This window comes from Beta vulgaris, chromosome 5, assembly GCF_026745355.1.
Source record: "Beta vulgaris subsp. vulgaris cultivar EL10 chromosome 5, EL10.2, whole genome shotgun sequence".
NCBI classification, from domain to species: Eukaryota; Viridiplantae; Streptophyta; class Magnoliopsida; order Caryophyllales; family Amaranthaceae; genus Beta; species Beta vulgaris.
The window spans coordinates 26395830-26413125 of record NC_079206.1 but is presented as its reverse complement, the minus strand read 5'-3'; the positions used below and the strand labels follow the sequence as shown (position 1 = coordinate 26413125).

Genomic DNA, 17296 nt, shown 5'->3' with positions numbered 1-17296 from the left:
TTTTTAGTATATTCCATTTTACTTGTTTATGGGGATCTTTTACTGAAAATTCAAAACCAAAAGTCAAAAAAAGAAGGCACAGATTCCCCTGGCCTACGAGATGTGCGCTGCAGGACCCTTTGCGCCATTGTGCTACGTGCACTTTTTAAACCTGAGCTAGCTCACCAAGTTAATGGAAAATGACTCCTGATGTCGTATTTTTGTTGTAGATCTAATTGATAGGTGCATTTCTGTAGCTATGAATGACAAATGATCGTACTCGGGAATCCTATTTGATTACTAATCGGACATGGAATCTGCCTCCAAGTCCGAATCCGACTCCGGAAATACCAGATCTCCGAGTCCGACAGACTATAAAACCTCTGACCCAATTCTCCAGTAATTCTTTTTTCCCATTCGAATCCAAAAACCACAAAATTTTAATAAATGAATGCAAACAATGTTAAATATATCCAATTATTAAACAAATGGAGCATAATTCCATGATTCAGTAGGTGCTTAACAAAAATATTAGCAAAACCATCTAAAGTCACATGGCAATATCTTCTAAATTCACATATAAAAGAAAAGCAACCACTAGTTCACTGTTCACATAGAGAATGAAAGGAAGGACTCGTAGTTTACCTGCATACTAATAACTATTTTGGCTTGCTGTCTTGACTCTTGAGACGAATTCCAGAATTTGAATTTGTTGTGTTTTAAGTAGATTATAATGTTGCACTTGTAATCTTTGAATTCCATTCCATGCTTCAGATATCTAATCTTTGCAAGAGGATGATGAGAAAGATTGAGCGGAGAAGTTAAGGGGAGAGTGTTGAGTGTACATGGCAGAATGGAGATTGAATGATACTGACGGTGCTGAAGAGTGAAAATGAGGCACATGGAGGGATGAGAGAGAGTGGCGAAAATTGGGATGATGACCGATGAGAGAGATGCGGCTGTTGAATATTCAGGGGTAACTAGGGACTCCTAAAGTCCTAACTGAAGGATTTTTTTTTTTTAGGTTTTGTGGCTCTTCCTAAGTGCACTGCTTGCATGTCTGCATAATAAATGATAAGTTGGACTTTTCGGACCTAATCACGATCCAAGTCGGATCTACCTCGTATTCGTATGTGGATTTTTTTCTCGGATTCGCATTCGGACTTTTGTTTAGCAGATTTGGGTCGGATTTTTTTCTTTCTAATCATGTCGGATTCGGATATGATTGCCATCCATAAAGCCTCTTGCTACTTGATTGGAAGGAAATTTTTCATAACTTTGTAAAACCTTTCTTTTGATTGAACCTCTCAGGTTGTCCATTTTCGATCTCTGGAGAGACCCAAAGAAGATGATTTCTGCCTGGAGTTGTGAGTTTGCCTTTTCCAATGCTATAAGCATGTGCATATCTTTGCAACTATCAGACAAATATCTAACCCTTGTTTTTGCTGTATGATTAAGGTCAAAAATAAATACATATGATGAAGTTGTTGAAAGAGTTGCTCAGCGACTTGGACTGGATGATGCTTCAAAAATTAGGCTGACATCTCATAATTGCTACTCTCAACAGCCTAAACCACAGCCTATCAAGTATAGAGGAGTAGATCATTTGTCTGATATGCTGGTTCATTATAATCAGGTATCTCTTGAACTTTTAACTTATTGCTTGCATTTAGAATTTTAGGTATTATATGATGTAACATATCTTACACATTATCTCGTATTTCATATCTTTATATGCTCCATATCATCTTTACCTCAATTCAATGCTTCCTCTCCAACCATAGCTGATTTAGCGTAGGATTAAGTTGGGGTCCACTTTGTAAATCTCTCTACTCAATCTGATGTACTGTTTATATATTTAGCTATGTTATTTGCTCTCTTATTGGCTCGACATTTGCATCTGCTTTGCATGGTTCTGGGAGAGCAGGAGCGTATTTACATGTCTTCCCCTTGGGACATTATCCTTAATTTTCTTTATTTGGTACAAAGTAGTGATGAAGGACATGAAGGTTGGTGCTGCTTCTTTTAAGGGAAAGTCGTGTTTTGCTTAATTGCAAATGTGGCAGAAACTGAATCAATAGGGGGATGGTGTTGGATGGATCTCATATAGTCTTGTAAATTTTTTTTTTAAAAAAGCATGGTCTTCATGGCTACTGGAAGCCCAGGTAGCATAGAAGGGAAGTCGGCTGAGCTAAGCTATCATAATATAACAACTGGACATGATGAGGAAAAGGATAAGAGAAATGCTGTGGGCTACATCAGTTTGATATTATATGCTATAAGGAAAGTCATCATCCTTGTTTATTATAGTGATGCCTGTATACCGCCGGTTGCTTGCGTTAGCAATCTGTGAGATTGCATCTTAAGTTAATCTTCTAATATTTCTTGATAAATATTTTCTTTAGAATGAATTATGTGAAGTTCTTTTTCTAAAATAACTGATGAATTATGTGAGGTTCCAACTTTTTGGTTGCAACATTTTGACTTTTGGCACTATATTCAAACTAAACCATGACCGGAAGTTTTTGAGTATGCACAAATTTTAGTATTTAGATGACTAATTTCTGTCAATGTATATTCTGAAAATATTGATGTTACATTATTTTTATGAATTTATAATTAAATATATAGATGGTCAAATTTGTGCGTCAGCAAATGTGCAAGTCATAACGCTGCAGCTAAAAAGACAATGAAAGTATATTAGATAGACAATAAGGGTTTCTCCAAATAGAAATACGAACACTAAGGGGATTGTTACCCTTATTCAAAAGGAGGCTGATTAGAAATCTGAAAAACATAAAAAAAACTTTGTGCTTGAGCTATAATGAATATGTTTATCATCAAAATCAAGAAACATCTATTGTTCATAACCTAGTAGTTGACCCAGCTCTTTAAAGGCCACAAAAGTTTCCATGTTATAGCCTCGGATAAATCAAGAAGATGATGAGTGTATAGATTTAGGTTTTGGGAAGATCCTTGTGTTGGGGTTTAGTCTTCCGTCAATTATTGTCTCTGGCATTACCGATTATTTACACTTACAATTATAAAAATAATTCGTTGTTGGAAATTTTCTTCATTTATCTTATATATCTATTATCCGGACTACATATAGAGTGTTGTTTGCCAATCATCAGAATACCACCATAATATTTGGTCCAATTTTTCACAAATTAGGAAGTTAGGATTGCCTCAAGATCCCTCATGTCCCCCTCTTATTCGTTGATATCATCCATAGAATTGAAACCAATGGCCTAGCTTGGAGTTTCCATTACACAAAACCTCGTTACATATTGCCACAGCAAAATTGATACTCCCTCCGTCCCAAAATATAGTTCCCATTTCCCTTTTTTCATGGTAATTTATGCAAGTTGGAATAGTAAAGATTTTTTGTTTATTTAAATAAATGTTGTATGGGAAAAGATGATTTTAGGAGAGAGAATGGAGATAATTGGTGAAAGAGCATTGATTGTAACATTTTGGTTGAATAAATAAAGGAAAAAACAAAATTCAAGAAGCAAATAAATGATGGGACACGATTTTTCGAGACAAATTACGGAAAAATGTGGAACTAAATATGGAAATGGGAACTATATTTTGGGACACCCAAAATGGAAATGGGAACTATATTTTGGGACGGAGGGAGTATTTTTCTAGCTGCATCATCCGCTGCTTAATGGTGACTCGCCACTTAGAACACTTTCTTTTCCAGGTTATATTCACTCAATCAAAATTTCCGGAAATATTCTACTAATTAATTATGTAGCTGATGTAACTAGTTATTTTTTAATCATTATCCATCCACAAAAAAGTAATCCACTGGTTTTATGATAAGTTTGGTCATATTACATTAAAAGAATACTTCTTGACTTTTATAAATGCTAATGTGGCTAAAAGGGAATAAGTTACAAGCTGCTTCTGCAAGTATGCGGCGATTTCTACTAAAGCGACTTTCTGTGGTGTCCCTCATAGGTGGTTAAGTTAATTAGGTTGAATGGACATATAGGGAGGGTCGGCTATAGATTCCCCGAAATGGATAGTGCTTCTATGAAAATGAATAGTTAAGGCCATTTTTAAGTGCTACCGGCAAAATGTAACAATTGGCATTGCCATCTTGTCGGAATTAGCTCGCACAAATTTTTAAATTTTACTAGTCACAACCAAAGGTTTATTCATATTTACTTTTTGTTATATGAACTTTGTTCATCAAAATTTCTTTCATCTTTTGATTTATTTTTCTTTTCTTTTGGTGGACAGACTTCCGATATCTTGTATTATGAAGTTCTTGATATTCCTTTACCAGAATTGCAAGGACTCAAGAATCTCAAAGTAGCGTTTCATCATGCAACAAAAGATGAGGTTTGTTTGAATGCCATGACCAATGTTGTCGTTGGATCTTTCATAGCACTTATTGTTAAATTTAAATTTTCTTTTCATTCTTAATTTTCACTGTTATAGGTGGTAATTCACAATATTAGATTGCCGAAGCAAAGTACCGTGGGAGATGTAATTGATGAACTAAAGACAAAGGTGAATGCCTGCACCTTGTAAATGCTAGATATGCATTTCTTTTACTATTCAGTGCCTGCTTTACTTCTTTCATCTTGTTCATATAGGTTGGGCTCATAGTGCTCAAGGAAATTTACTTTATGCAAGTCCTAAGTCATAATCAACATGCCAAATGCATGCATTTATCCCCTACATCCTGAGTAGGGGTGTTAACGAGCTGAGCCGAGACCGAACATGGCTAGGCTAGGCTCGGCTCGAGCTCGAAAAAAAAAAAACTCCTGCCCGGCTCGAGAAAGTTCATGAACTGTTCGGCTTGAAAAAGCTCGTGTTTGGTTCAATAGTAGATGAATATGGTTCAATGGTGGACAAGTTTGGCCCGCATAAACAATACAACAGAAATTTAGAATAGAGAAACATAAATCAAAGGCCAAAAATCAATCAGAATAAAAAACTTAACAAAAAAAAAAAGACAATAAGATTAAAGAGTAGAACCACATAGAACAAATCAATCTTAGAATGATAAAAATTCATAAAAATACGAATTGGAAAAAAAATCGAAACTTTAAGAATTCAGATAAATTCGATAAAGAAAACTAAAAGAAACGAAAAATAGAATCTTACCTTTCATCCTTGCCGCCGAGATAAACCTCTTCACGTCTGCTCGCCAGTATGGAGCAGCGCCAGCCGTCAAGTGTGCGAAGCTGGAGATTGCTCGCTGAGATAAAGCACGCTACTCGCCGGTGCTCGCCGCCAAAGACCAGTGCCAGCCGTCAAGTTTAGGAAGTAGTTAGAGATTGCATGCTGGTGGAGAATGAGATTGGAGATTTATGGTTTTTTCGAAAACCCTTAACAACTAGGAAGTAGACTATAAAAGTATAAACGTCATTCTTTTCCTACTTTCAATTTGGTTGGTATTTTTTAACATTTAAGTGGGCTGAAAATTTTAATGTGGTTTATAATTTTGAAGTGGTCTTAAAACTAGGCCTTATGTGTTTGTTTTAAAGTGGAAATTCAAGTTGATCTAAAAATCAATGTATAAAAATAGTACTTTCAAATTTTTCGAACATGTTTGCGAGCTTTCGAGCCGAACTCTACTAGGCTCAGGCTCGGCTTGCTAAGGTCTTGAGCTGATCTCGAACTCGAGCCGAGCCGTCTCGAGCCGAGCTTTGACTGAGCCGAGCTCGAACAGTTTGCAAGCGACCCTGACTCATTAGCACCCCTATTCCTGAGTGTCACGATGTTAAAGAGGAATTGAGGGTATATAGGATTTGAAAATGGCAAACAAAGGATTAGGTGGAACAGCTTATGAATTAATATATTGTGCTGCAATCCACTCTGGCCTCACTTTTATTGATGAGTTGACTAAGTCATACAAGATGAGGTTCTGTGGTGTTTGTATTTAAAGATGATTTTGTTAGAAAAGTTTACAGATTGTTAATGATAAGTGAGAGATATAGTGACAAGAAATGGAAACTGGAGTCTTGACGTTGAGACAAAGTAAAATGAAATATACTGGCCAGAAATTGGGAATGTGGACGATCCCCATCAAGATATTGCGAGGTCACATCATTAGATTGGAGAGGTGAATGTTTCGAAGGTGAATGTGGTAAAGAATGAAGTTCTAGGTGTTGATGTAGATGTATGATAATATGAGTAAGAGCTAAAATATGCAAGCTCAGATGAAAGAATTTTGACTATGGTTTATAAGCGGATATATTCAATGTTAGACAACACTGGTTAAGAGATTGGAGAGATGGCAATGGACACTTCAAGGAATTCTTGATAGACCAAGAATGATCTTGGGGAAAGGGGTTACGAAAACAATCAAGTATTTGGTCTTCTAGGATCATATAGCATTAGGCAGGAGACTGAAAGAAGGTTCAGATGAGCAACTTGGGATGACATCTTGATTCATTCTGGATCTTGTAAGTTAGGGATGCAGAATAATGATGATATGAATTGTTCTGGTTCAACAATTAAAGGCACCATCTTTAATAGTAGTATCAATAATGCAAATGTGCAATCATGGGACCTCCTTATTACCAACTGATTAGGATATTTGTGAAATGTTGGCGTCGTATGAACAGCTCTAAGAGGTAATTTTGGCAGATGATTATTTTCTTACACTTGTTTGATACTCCCTTCCCCTTTTAGTTGCTACATATACTAAAGGAAAAATTTCATAGAACTACCTTTTAATTAACTTTTTTTTTTCAAAAAAACTACCTTTCAAAACTTTTCTTTCGGAAACTACCTTATATAACAAATTTTTCTTTCAATATACTACTCCCTCCATTCTCTTTTGTTCTTCCTGTATTCCCCATTCGGAAGTTTCATTTTGTTCTTCTTGTTTTGAATCTTCCCATATAAAACCTATATTTTGGACAAAAATAACCCCACACAATTTCTTTTATACCAGCCATGTCCCTTGTTTACAGCTGCCTGGCACCACTTTATTTAATATTTGATAGAATTCTTCTCTCTCCTCATAGCTCATATGAGGTATCCCTAATCCTCTCTCTTTCCTCGTACCTTACCCCCTTTCTCTCTTCCTTTTCTTTCACTAGAAAACTTAAGAATCCATTTTGCACCAAGCCACCAATAATGCTCGCCGGAATATCACCGGAAAGTTTATTAAACGAGAGATTTAATAAATAAATTTAGAATGTAAACTGCTTCATAAATTTGTTTAAAACATTTTACCTAATAAATTTTCTCATAAATAAAAACTGGAGATGATCATTTTGGCCCGACCATCTTTTTGGGCGGGTTTTGGGCAGATTTTTTCGGCCCGAATTTTTTTTGCTTTGGGCAGGCTTCGAACAAGCCAAAAATGACTTTTTAGTCTATTTTTTGGCCTGAAAAGCCCACTCATTGTGGTCCGAAATAGCGGGCTTTGGGCACAAAATTTTGGCCAGGCTTGGCCCGGTCCGACCAATGGGCAATTTTTTTCGGCTTGGCCCGACCCAAACCCGACCCATGATCACCTCTAATAAAAACTAACATTAACCCCAACCATATGTCGCAGCTCTTTCTTTCATTTTTAAAATCACAAAAGGCGAGATGAACCACCATTAAAGAAGAGTAGAGAGAAAATACAACAGCCATTGTATTGCGGTTTCTAGTTGCCTTGGGATTTCCCCATTCGAGTGCCACACTAAGCCAGATCTCCGCCAGTATGAGGGTGGAGATCCCTTGCTCCGGCGACTGGTGCCGAAAAAAATAGCACAATGACATTCACCGACGCAAGAGAGAAAGGGCGGGGACGGGGGATGGGGAGGGAGAGGATGCGGCTGAGGAGGTGGTCGTTGAGGCAAGATGCCATTGGGGAAAATGGATGGAAGGTTTTGGAGGTGAGATAAAGTCGAAGGTGGGGATGATGAAACAATGCAGAATGCTTTACGTATTTTCTAATCTTGGAATTGCAATGCCATTATTACATTTTTTTTTGCTTTTCAAAATGCTTTCTCTCTCTTGTAATAATAACAATATGAAATTTTATTTCTCTCTTTCTCAAGGTGGAATCTGAATTTTTTATTATTTTCTGTCTCCTCTCCAATGTTGAATCTAGCCAAACATTTAATATTGCGTTGGTTCCTCCCTCGATTCCAAATAGGAAAAACAAAAGAGAACGATGGGAGTACCAATGTACCATTTTACTGTAGGGTTTAATCAGTAATAATTAAGTCATCTTAAATTGCTTTTCTTTCTTCCCCTCTCGTTTCTCTTTTCTTTCCTCGCTAACCCATCGGCAGCAACACCTATAACGATACTCATTTATTGATTAGTATTAAATATAAATGCAAAATGATAGTATATTGAAAGGAATATATGTTAGGTAGTTTTTTGAAAGAAAATTTTTAAAAGGTAGTTTTTTGAAAGAGGTTGGTTATAAAAGGTAATTTTTGAAAATTTTCCTATTACTATAAATGGATGCCTCAATTTAGTTGTTACTTTTCCTGTTTTGACATGTGATCCCCCATATTATTCCTACCTATATTACCCTATTTTTGTCATTTACCTACATTCTTCCTAGTCCCTACCATTTATTCCCTTCATTTTTTCATCTACCTAAAAAGAGCAACTAAAAAGAGCCGGCAGGAGTACAAATTTAGAAAAGAGAATGGTTCCCACTTTCCACCACTCCTACAACGTGACATGTCATTATATAGCAACTAAAAAGAGCCGGCAGCAAAATTGTAGTTTGAAAGTGCTTCTTTTTTGGCGGTAGGGGTGTAGGGAAATAGTGCTGCTTCAATGCCCGCTACAATTTGTGATGACTTTTTAGTAGTGCCTTTTACTTATGGATCAACTAAGTGAGCATAGTTATGTAATTACTATAATTCTTTTGTAAGGAAACTAAGTGCCTTATACTAATGGATCAACTAAGTGAGCAGAGTGGTATAATAACTATAATTCTTTTGTAAGGAAAGGAAACTAGGGTGCCTGTAGGAAAGGACAATACAATAGGGTAGTCAGTAGTCACCAATTTTTCCATAAAGCTGCTGCTTGGTTTGCCTTCTGCAAACAGTGGTGAAAGGAAACAAGATCCAAAATAATGTTGTTGATAGCCTATGGAATGTCCCATTGTTTTTATTTCACTATTGTAACCCTCAATAACAATATCTTTGAAAGCATGTAAACGAGCATGCTAGACAAAGTCTAAAATTAAAGCCAATAATTGTATTCTCATCTTCAAGCTTGGAACCAGTACAATTAAATCTTTAAAGTTCTGGATGTGGGGCTTTCAAATAGCATCCAATCTATTTCGAGGAGTTAAGCTACTGCTTAGAATAAGAAGTTGTCTCTGGATTAACTAACTTCATGCTCTTGATGATATTCTATTTTTTGGACAAAGATACAATGCTGCAGACTGCTTGGTTGAAGCTGAAGCTTTTAATTAAATCTATAATGATTTGTGTGGGGATTCTATTCTATTTTCAAGAGTTAAAGCTATGAGCCTAGAATAGAAAGTTGTCTTTAATTAAGTAACTCCATCCTCTTGGTGACATTCCATTTCTCTGAGAAAGATTCAATGTGGCAGACTGCATGATTGAAGCTTAAGCTTTTGTTTCTTATAGACCAAATTGTCCACCAAATGATAGCTATTCTGTTCAAAGCTTCCTAACCAAGTACCTGATTCGTGTTTTTGAGCTTATAAGAACACACCTGTGAGATTATCATGTAGGGCTTTTACCAAAATTTTTTTCTTTTTTAATTTATTAAAGATTCTACATGTAAAATACAACTCAAAAAGGGATTGGAAAATTTTGTTGGCTATGGCTATTGGCTGCTAAATGCTAAGAGAATAATCTAGAGTGATGTTGTTTCCATCTCCCACTTGCCAATGAAGTTTTTTTTTTTCCTAAATAAAGGCCTTAGATGCATCAATTTTTTCAATTGATAGGACTTGCTAAATGAAATGATATAAGATAATACGTACTTTCCTCTATAGGGATTTCAGTTGACTAATGGCCTTTTTTGGTTTTATTAAAAAAATAATCCATGAGTAAATTAGCATTAGCCTTTTCTTAAACCCAACCTCATCATAACATAGAGGCTTGAGTTTTTTTTCCATCCTATAAGATTCGGGGTGTGATTAAGGATATCTGTTCCAAATGAATCCTAGGTTTGAATTAGTAGGTGAGTGGAGGATGAAGCCTTGCGTTTGCGAATTTGCTTTAGTGGACAAACAAATTTGGATTTAGCGGCCCACTTGAGATAAGGAAGTTGCTTTCCTTCTAGATTGTTCAGACACCATCTATATGCTTATGAAATTCAGTTAGAATGAAAAACGATTGGAGTAGTGTGAACTAGAGTTTCTAACTGCATTGTAATTTGTAATGACCGATATAAATACGTGCAAGTGTAAAGGGCAGGACATTTGAATCTTATGTCTATTTTGTAGCTCTTTCTATCCTTTTTAGTTGCCTGCCAGCTATTTTCAATATTTACACAACCTCACCAGTTTGGAAGTGATATCTATGAGGTTCTTTCGAATATTACTTCATTTTTAATTTGTATGTAATGACTTATACTCACAGAGACCGGACGATAATGAACAATATGAATACTTGCCAGCAACTACCAAACATTTGTACAATTTTACCATAGCTGGTATATCCATGAAACGATATGGTCTTTGAGGAATCTCGTATTTGAAGAATCTCTTTTCTACTTGTGTGCCTCTCAATCACACCACACCTGGGTTTAAGTGCAATTATGCTTGGGTTTGTAGTTGTATTTCTAAGGGATGTTACATGCATCAGTTTGAATTTAAATAATAACCTCAAGGATGCAGGAAATAATGATTATATGGGTGACAGTGACATGAAATCATTTGTCAAGCAATGTCAGTTTCATGTGGTAATATAAGTACTTTACTTGTGAAACAGGTGGAATTGTCACATCCTGACGCGGAGCTCAGGTTACTTGAAGTTTTCTACCATAAGATCTACAAGGTGCTTACTTGCTCATAATTTCACCATCAATTTTTGAAAGCACGAGTTGTTAACTTCAGGAATAGCTTGTGATATTTGAGCATATCTAGATGCTTTCTTGTCTTGAATCTAGCATTACTTGCAAATTCAATTACTCTATATTTGCCTGATCATTCTCAATTTCATAGACATAATAGTGGTTTTTTTTCTTCGTAATTTGCATCGTTTGGATGTAGATATCAATAATATGCTTTATTGTTGCAGATTTTTCCACCTAGCGAAAAGATTGAAAACATTAATGACCAGTACTGGACGTTACGTGCAGAGGAGGCAAGTCTTTTGTTTTTATATAGTCTAGAATTCCCAGTTTCTGTCATGAATATCTGTTTTAAGTATCCTTAATGCATGTAATTTAGTGCAGTTTGACATCATATTTTTTTTTTTGGTCGCAGATCCCTGAAGATGAAAAGAATCTTGAGCCAAATGATCGATTGATCCATGTTTACCATTTCACCAAGGACACTGCACAAAATCAGATGGTATGGAAAGTTTGTTTTGGAGAAGATAAATAGAGTTGTTTAGCATACTAAATATATTAGCTAGCTACTTTAGTCGGTCCATCATCGGGGCTAATAATCATCTAATTTTTTTTTTTCTCAGCAAGTGCAGAACTTTGGGGAACCCTTTTTCTTGATTATTCGCGAAGGTGAAACCCTAGCTGAAATCAAAGTGAGAGTACAAAAGAAGTTGCATGTTCCTGATGAAGAATTTTCCAAGGTATTGCTCTCCCACCAGCAGGGGCAGAAAGAAAAATATTATTATATATATTTTTGTTAGTTTGCTACTAGAGTTTGTTTGTTTTCTTTGCGGAGTTCTGTTCTATTGCATGTTGATGGTTTCTTGATTAACTGTTATTGTGAATTACCTCTGCAGTGGAAGTTTGCGTTCTTGTCACTAGGTCGGCCGGAGTATTTGCAGGATACTGACATTGTATCCAGCCGTTTTCAGGTTTGGTACTTGTACACTTTCTTCTGTAAATTTCACTCAGTTCATTAGTTCTCAAAAGGCTGATACTTGAGCGGGCTAGCACTAAGCTGGTTGTCGATGGTTGCAACCCAGCTCATTAATCCTGCTTAAATTTATTTTTTTCTAAGTATTCCTTAAAACCACGGTTGGACCCTTGTTCTAAAATACAAGAGTAATTCAGATATAGGGTTTGGATTCTAATCTAGCACTATAATTGAGGCATTTCTGGACTAACTTGGAGCTCACAGACATGGGGGTCTTGGTCACCTAATCCAATTCTAGTGTTTTCTTGTTGAAGACCTTGACTATTTATTAGAGAGTACTCATTGGATCCTGGGTCTGGGATTTGGTTAATTATGACTTATGGGTAGTTTTTCTCATTCCAGTCACTCCCTATATTATATATACACATTAAAGTTATAACAAAACCCACCCATTTTCAATCACGATTGCAATCACGGAAATGGTAGCATATTGTGGAAGCGTATTATATCGCAGTGCTGCGGTAGAGTTGCGGCTGACGCTGAGTGGAATCTGGTAGCTGTGATGGCCTGATACCGGCTGTAATGGTTTTGATACCGGCTGTGTCGGCCCGATACCAGTTGTAACGGCCTTGACATCACCCGTAACAGCCTTGTAATGGTCTTATTTACTACTAAGTGACAGCCCTTGACGACTCGGGCAATATGGTGCGTTTGAGCCCATTCTCTTTGGTTTCTTCTCTTTCAACTAGATTGCTGATTCTTGTCAGGGAGACTTAGCTGTGGTATCCTGAAGATATGGCAGTGTAAAGTAGGGAGCTGGGGGTGGAGTTGTGGTACATTCACTGGTAGCGAGGAAGTAGTTTGTTTTTCTCATTTTGAGAAATAATATAGTAGCTTTTGTAGGAATAATCTTTTCACTATTTTTGTAAAATACTTATTATTCATTTCTGGAGGATAACTTTTTCAGCTGGATGCTCGATATTCTAGATTGTATTTCGCTTCTGCTATTCCTAAACTTCCTTCTCTTTTGTTTCTCGCTGACTTGTGTTGACAGAGGAGAGATGTTTATGGTGCGTGGGAGCAATACCTAGGTTTGGAGCATATTGATACTACTCCCAAAAGGGCTTACACGGCAAATCAGGTATGTCAAATGGATAAGGCCAAAATTTGACACATGGGTTTTTGAGTACATGAGCATTATTCAAATTGATATCATTTTCTTTTCAAGAATTTTCTCCTTTAATGGGATACTTATGGAGGTATAATCTGATTATGTAATTACCTCTGCAGAATCGCCACACATTTGAGAAGCCAGTAAAAATCTACAATTGAGATATGAGCTACCCTTTAGACTTGCCAACCATTATAATGTCTTTCGCTCATGAATCGATATGAATATGCAAAGAGGGGTAGGCTATAGCACATATGGAGCTACATTAGAGGCATGATTTTAGCCGTTTTTCAAGTGGATGATATATATGTAGGGGATGTACTTGGTTCAAGCAGGGCAAGGGAGGAGATTTTTCCCGGATATAGTGATGTTCTTATGGTGCATACAATGATACAATCTTGTTTGAGCTTTTCTGATGATTCTGTCTCCTGGTTGAAGGTGGTTCTTTCTTCAGGAGGCTGCAATGTCACGGTATTGAGTCCCATGTAATGTAGAAGTATATAAGATTTTTGGATAAGGCTTGTAAATTGGTTATAGTTTATTGTCACTCCTTTTTTCATCTCACCTTATGGGTTAGTGCCATAAATTGTGGGTCCTGTATCATGGTTGGCTGATTGCAGCAAGGGGCAATGGCTGAGAATGCCAGTTTCTCAATGATTATGTAAAGAGAACAGTACTTGCGAAGTGTAGTTTAAGTTGATTTACACATGCAATGAAGTGCTTATTCTTCTCAACCAATTGTTTTTGCTTGTGCTTGTTTTTTTGCTTATTTATTTTACTGTGTTCTTTACACTATTTTTGAGCACATTTCTTTTGTATAAATTCCAATATGTTTTCAAGAATCAGTATTGAAGAAATCCTTTTGGTTCGGAATTAGCATATTTTTCTTAAATAATAATTTTCTTTTTGGGTTTGGCTGATGAGTAAAAGTAAGCATTTTGTTAGTCATATTGCTCAATTTTAAAGGTTAAAAGGAAAAATTTACACCATAAATCCAAAAGCTGGGGTATATTAACTTCAAGTTCGAATTATTTCTGGAGAATTTGAAGTCTGGTGATACTCTTCATATTTAATTTGACATGTTAAATTTTGTTATTTTTTGGGGTCTAAGTTTATATTCTTCTTCATAACCTCCTCTCTCTACCTATTAGGCTGATAATGCTAATCTGAGCATGTTGTGGATGTCCTTTTTTTTATCTAATAAGTTGATCAAATTCCAATTGGAGTGATCTCGTAAAGAAAGGAAGGCTCTTGAAAGACTTGGTTGGGATTGTGCTTCAAGACCTTGAGGTTGGGGGTTCATTACATTACGGGCACTTTGATTGTAGTTGTTTCCCCTATCACTCTCTACTCTTTAGAGTATCTAGTCCGATAACTCGGGGGGGTTGGGGGGGGGGGGGGGGTGGGGTGGGGTTACTTGTGCAAGGTTTCGGTCCGGTTGGACAATTAATCTTACTAATTCCCAAAAGAACTATGGAAGAGTATTACACTACAAAAAAAAATTGGTCTTTATGGACGAAGCAAATCTTTTATGAAATTGACCAAGTCCGTCGTTATATGAGCTTAGTGACGGATTTAGAGACGAAACCCATCCGTTGTTGAAAACCTTGTTGTAAATTCGACTTAGGGATGAAAATCAATAAAATTCTTCTCTAAAATTTAGAGATGATTCCAAATTCCGTCTATAAAATATAAAGACGGATTTCAAATTCCGTCTCTCAATTTAGAGATGGTATCTATCTGTGAATTTAGGGATGAATTTTTTTAATCTGTCTCTAATTTTAGGGAGGAGATTTTTGAATTCATCCCTGATTTTAGAGACGGAACGGATTTTAAAATCCGTCTCTAAATAGAACTAACTTTCTTTGGCAAAATCTAGGAGAAATTCCCCCCAACACTTTAGGGACGGAATTTTTAAATCGATCTCTCATTTAGGATGGATTTTGAAATTTGTCTCTAATTTAGAGACAAATTTCAAAACGCGTCCCTAATTTAGAGACGGATTTCAAAATCGTCCCCTAAATTAGAGACGGGTTTTATAATCCGTCTCTAATTAGAGACATATTTTTAAAATCCATCTCTAATTTAGGGACGAATTTTTAAAATCTGCCTCTAATTAGGCACGGATTTAAAAATTCCGTCTCTAAGTAGATATAATTTTCTTTGAAAACGTTTAGGAGAAATTACCCCAAGACTTTAGGGACGAAAATTTTAAATCCATCTCTAATTTAGGGACGAATTTCAAAATCCGTCTCTAATTTAGGGACGAATTTTAAAATCCGTCTCTAATTTAGGGACATATTTTAAAACCCATCTCTAAATTAGATCTGACTTTCTTTGAAAAGTTCAGAAAAAAATTGTCCCAACACTTTAGAAACGGAATTTAAAATCCGTCTCTAAATTGGGGACGGATTTTAAAATTCCTTCTCTAAATTAGAGACGGATTTTTAAATTCCTTCTCTAAGTTAGAGACAGATTTTCAAATTCAGTCTCAAAATTTATTTAGAGACGGATTGTAAATTTTTCGTCTCTAAATTAGAAACGCTATATGAGCTTTTTTTTTTTGTAATGCTACCAACTTGGAATTATCCATTGAGAAAAGGGTTTGTCTACATTATTTCCTTATGTTTTTTCAATTTATACATTGTACCCCAATATTTTCAAAATTGCACAAGGTACCCTCAAACTTACCTTTTTTAATGCACAATACCCCTACTACTGATTATATGTCATTTGGGCTCAATGTTGAATTAGCCCCTTATGTTGCAAGATTGAACCTGCTAGACTACACGAAACAATATATATGTGCATCCTAAAAAATTACTATAATAATGAGTAATGTCTTCCGAGAAAAAGGAAAAACTTAAAACAGAATAAAAAAAAGATACATACCACCCTTGACAATTGACATAGGTTAATCTTTACAAAAGATACATGTAATCCAACAGAAGTTGGTTTAAATGATGTTTTAATAGATATTCTATATACTTAGTTCTTGTCAAATTGCAGTGGAAATTATTTTTCTATAGCAATTTACAATTCATAGGAATTTAATTCCCTTATAAAATTGCTAGGAATTTGAGGTTCAAAGGTTAGTCGTAAAGTTCGACGAAGAAGCCCATCGTCGAAAAAGTTTGAAATGATTTCTATTAGTCGGGCTCCCGGTGTCAGAATATTTGATAAAATACCTTTTCGAAAAGTGAAACGGACCAACGAGTCCAACTCACCGCTATGCTATGACCTATAGGCTTTTTAAGCCTTCTGAGTTTGTTTAGGGCCCAAAAGCATCATTTTAATTATTTTCAAATTTTATTATTTCCTAATTCTCGTATTAGGATTTTGTTTAGACTATTTAATTATTATTAGCCATCATTAAACGACAGCTTTTATCTTAATAATAATATTTAAATAATATTTAATTCGAATTTTATCTTGTGGATTCCGGAGTTTTTACAGATTTATCGCTTGTAAATCTGTTTGTTGGTTCCAGGAATTGCGCTTGCTTTTCCTTTGATAATTCAACTACGTCAGGTGGTATCAGAGCAGGCTTTCTCCTGCTTATTTTGGTATCTTGAATAGCCATGGGAAAACAAGTGACCGGAGCAGATCTCGAAGGTGTTACCGTGGCTTTTACCACGACCTTACTGCTTTGATCGAACAGATAACTGCGTTGACTACTCAAATGAACAATATGCAGAATAATATTAATATTATTAAGCAAGGAGATAGGAGAGGAGAACTGAATAAAGTTCCACAGGGTAGAGGTAAACCAACTGTTAACGTGGATAGTTCGAATTCTGAGGAAGAAGAGCCCTTCGAGGAAGAAAGGAGTGATGAAGGTAATCATTATCATAAACATGATTATCGAGTGAAGGTTGATATTATTGTTTTTTTGGTAAGTAAGTAATTAATATTGAGCTCAAACAACAAAGATACACCCTAAAGCTTGCAACAGCAACTTGTCAACCATCTACCCAAACATGAGAGCTTATAAGCTATACAACCACTGAGCATCTTCCTCTTTTTATATGTCTGGGAAGCCTAAACTTCACTATACCCTTCACATTTTATTGTATACCCTTTACAATCTTCACTATAGTATGTATACTATGATTCCACAGTGCAATGTTTCTTTCTTCCCATACTCTATTAATACATGCTTCCTTAGCTTGCTGCCTTTGCATCTTGTT

At 35.9% G+C, this 17296-nt stretch overlaps 1 protein-coding gene across 1 annotated transcript in view; it reads left to right on the top strand.

The window, feature by feature from the left end:
• The window catches only part of LOC104893216 (ubiquitin C-terminal hydrolase 12), a 34552-nt gene extending 20712 nt beyond the window's left edge, over positions 1-13840 (top strand). Inside the window, exons 22-32 of the mRNA XM_010679315.4 lie at positions 1291-1346; positions 1438-1615; positions 4234-4335; positions 4435-4506; positions 10881-10946; positions 11190-11255; positions 11378-11464; positions 11586-11702; positions 11859-11933; positions 12990-13076; positions 13226-13840. Of these exons, the coding sequence (XP_010677617.1) occupies positions 1291-1346; positions 1438-1615; positions 4234-4335; positions 4435-4506; positions 10881-10946; positions 11190-11255; positions 11378-11464; positions 11586-11702; positions 11859-11933; positions 12990-13076; positions 13226-13267 (948 nt within the window). The 3' untranslated portion in view covers positions 13268-13840. The remainder of the gene's footprint in view (positions 1-1290; positions 1347-1437; positions 1616-4233; positions 4336-4434; positions 4507-10880; positions 10947-11189; positions 11256-11377; positions 11465-11585; positions 11703-11858; positions 11934-12989; positions 13077-13225) is intronic.
• Positions 13841-17296: the final 3456 nt, after the last annotated feature.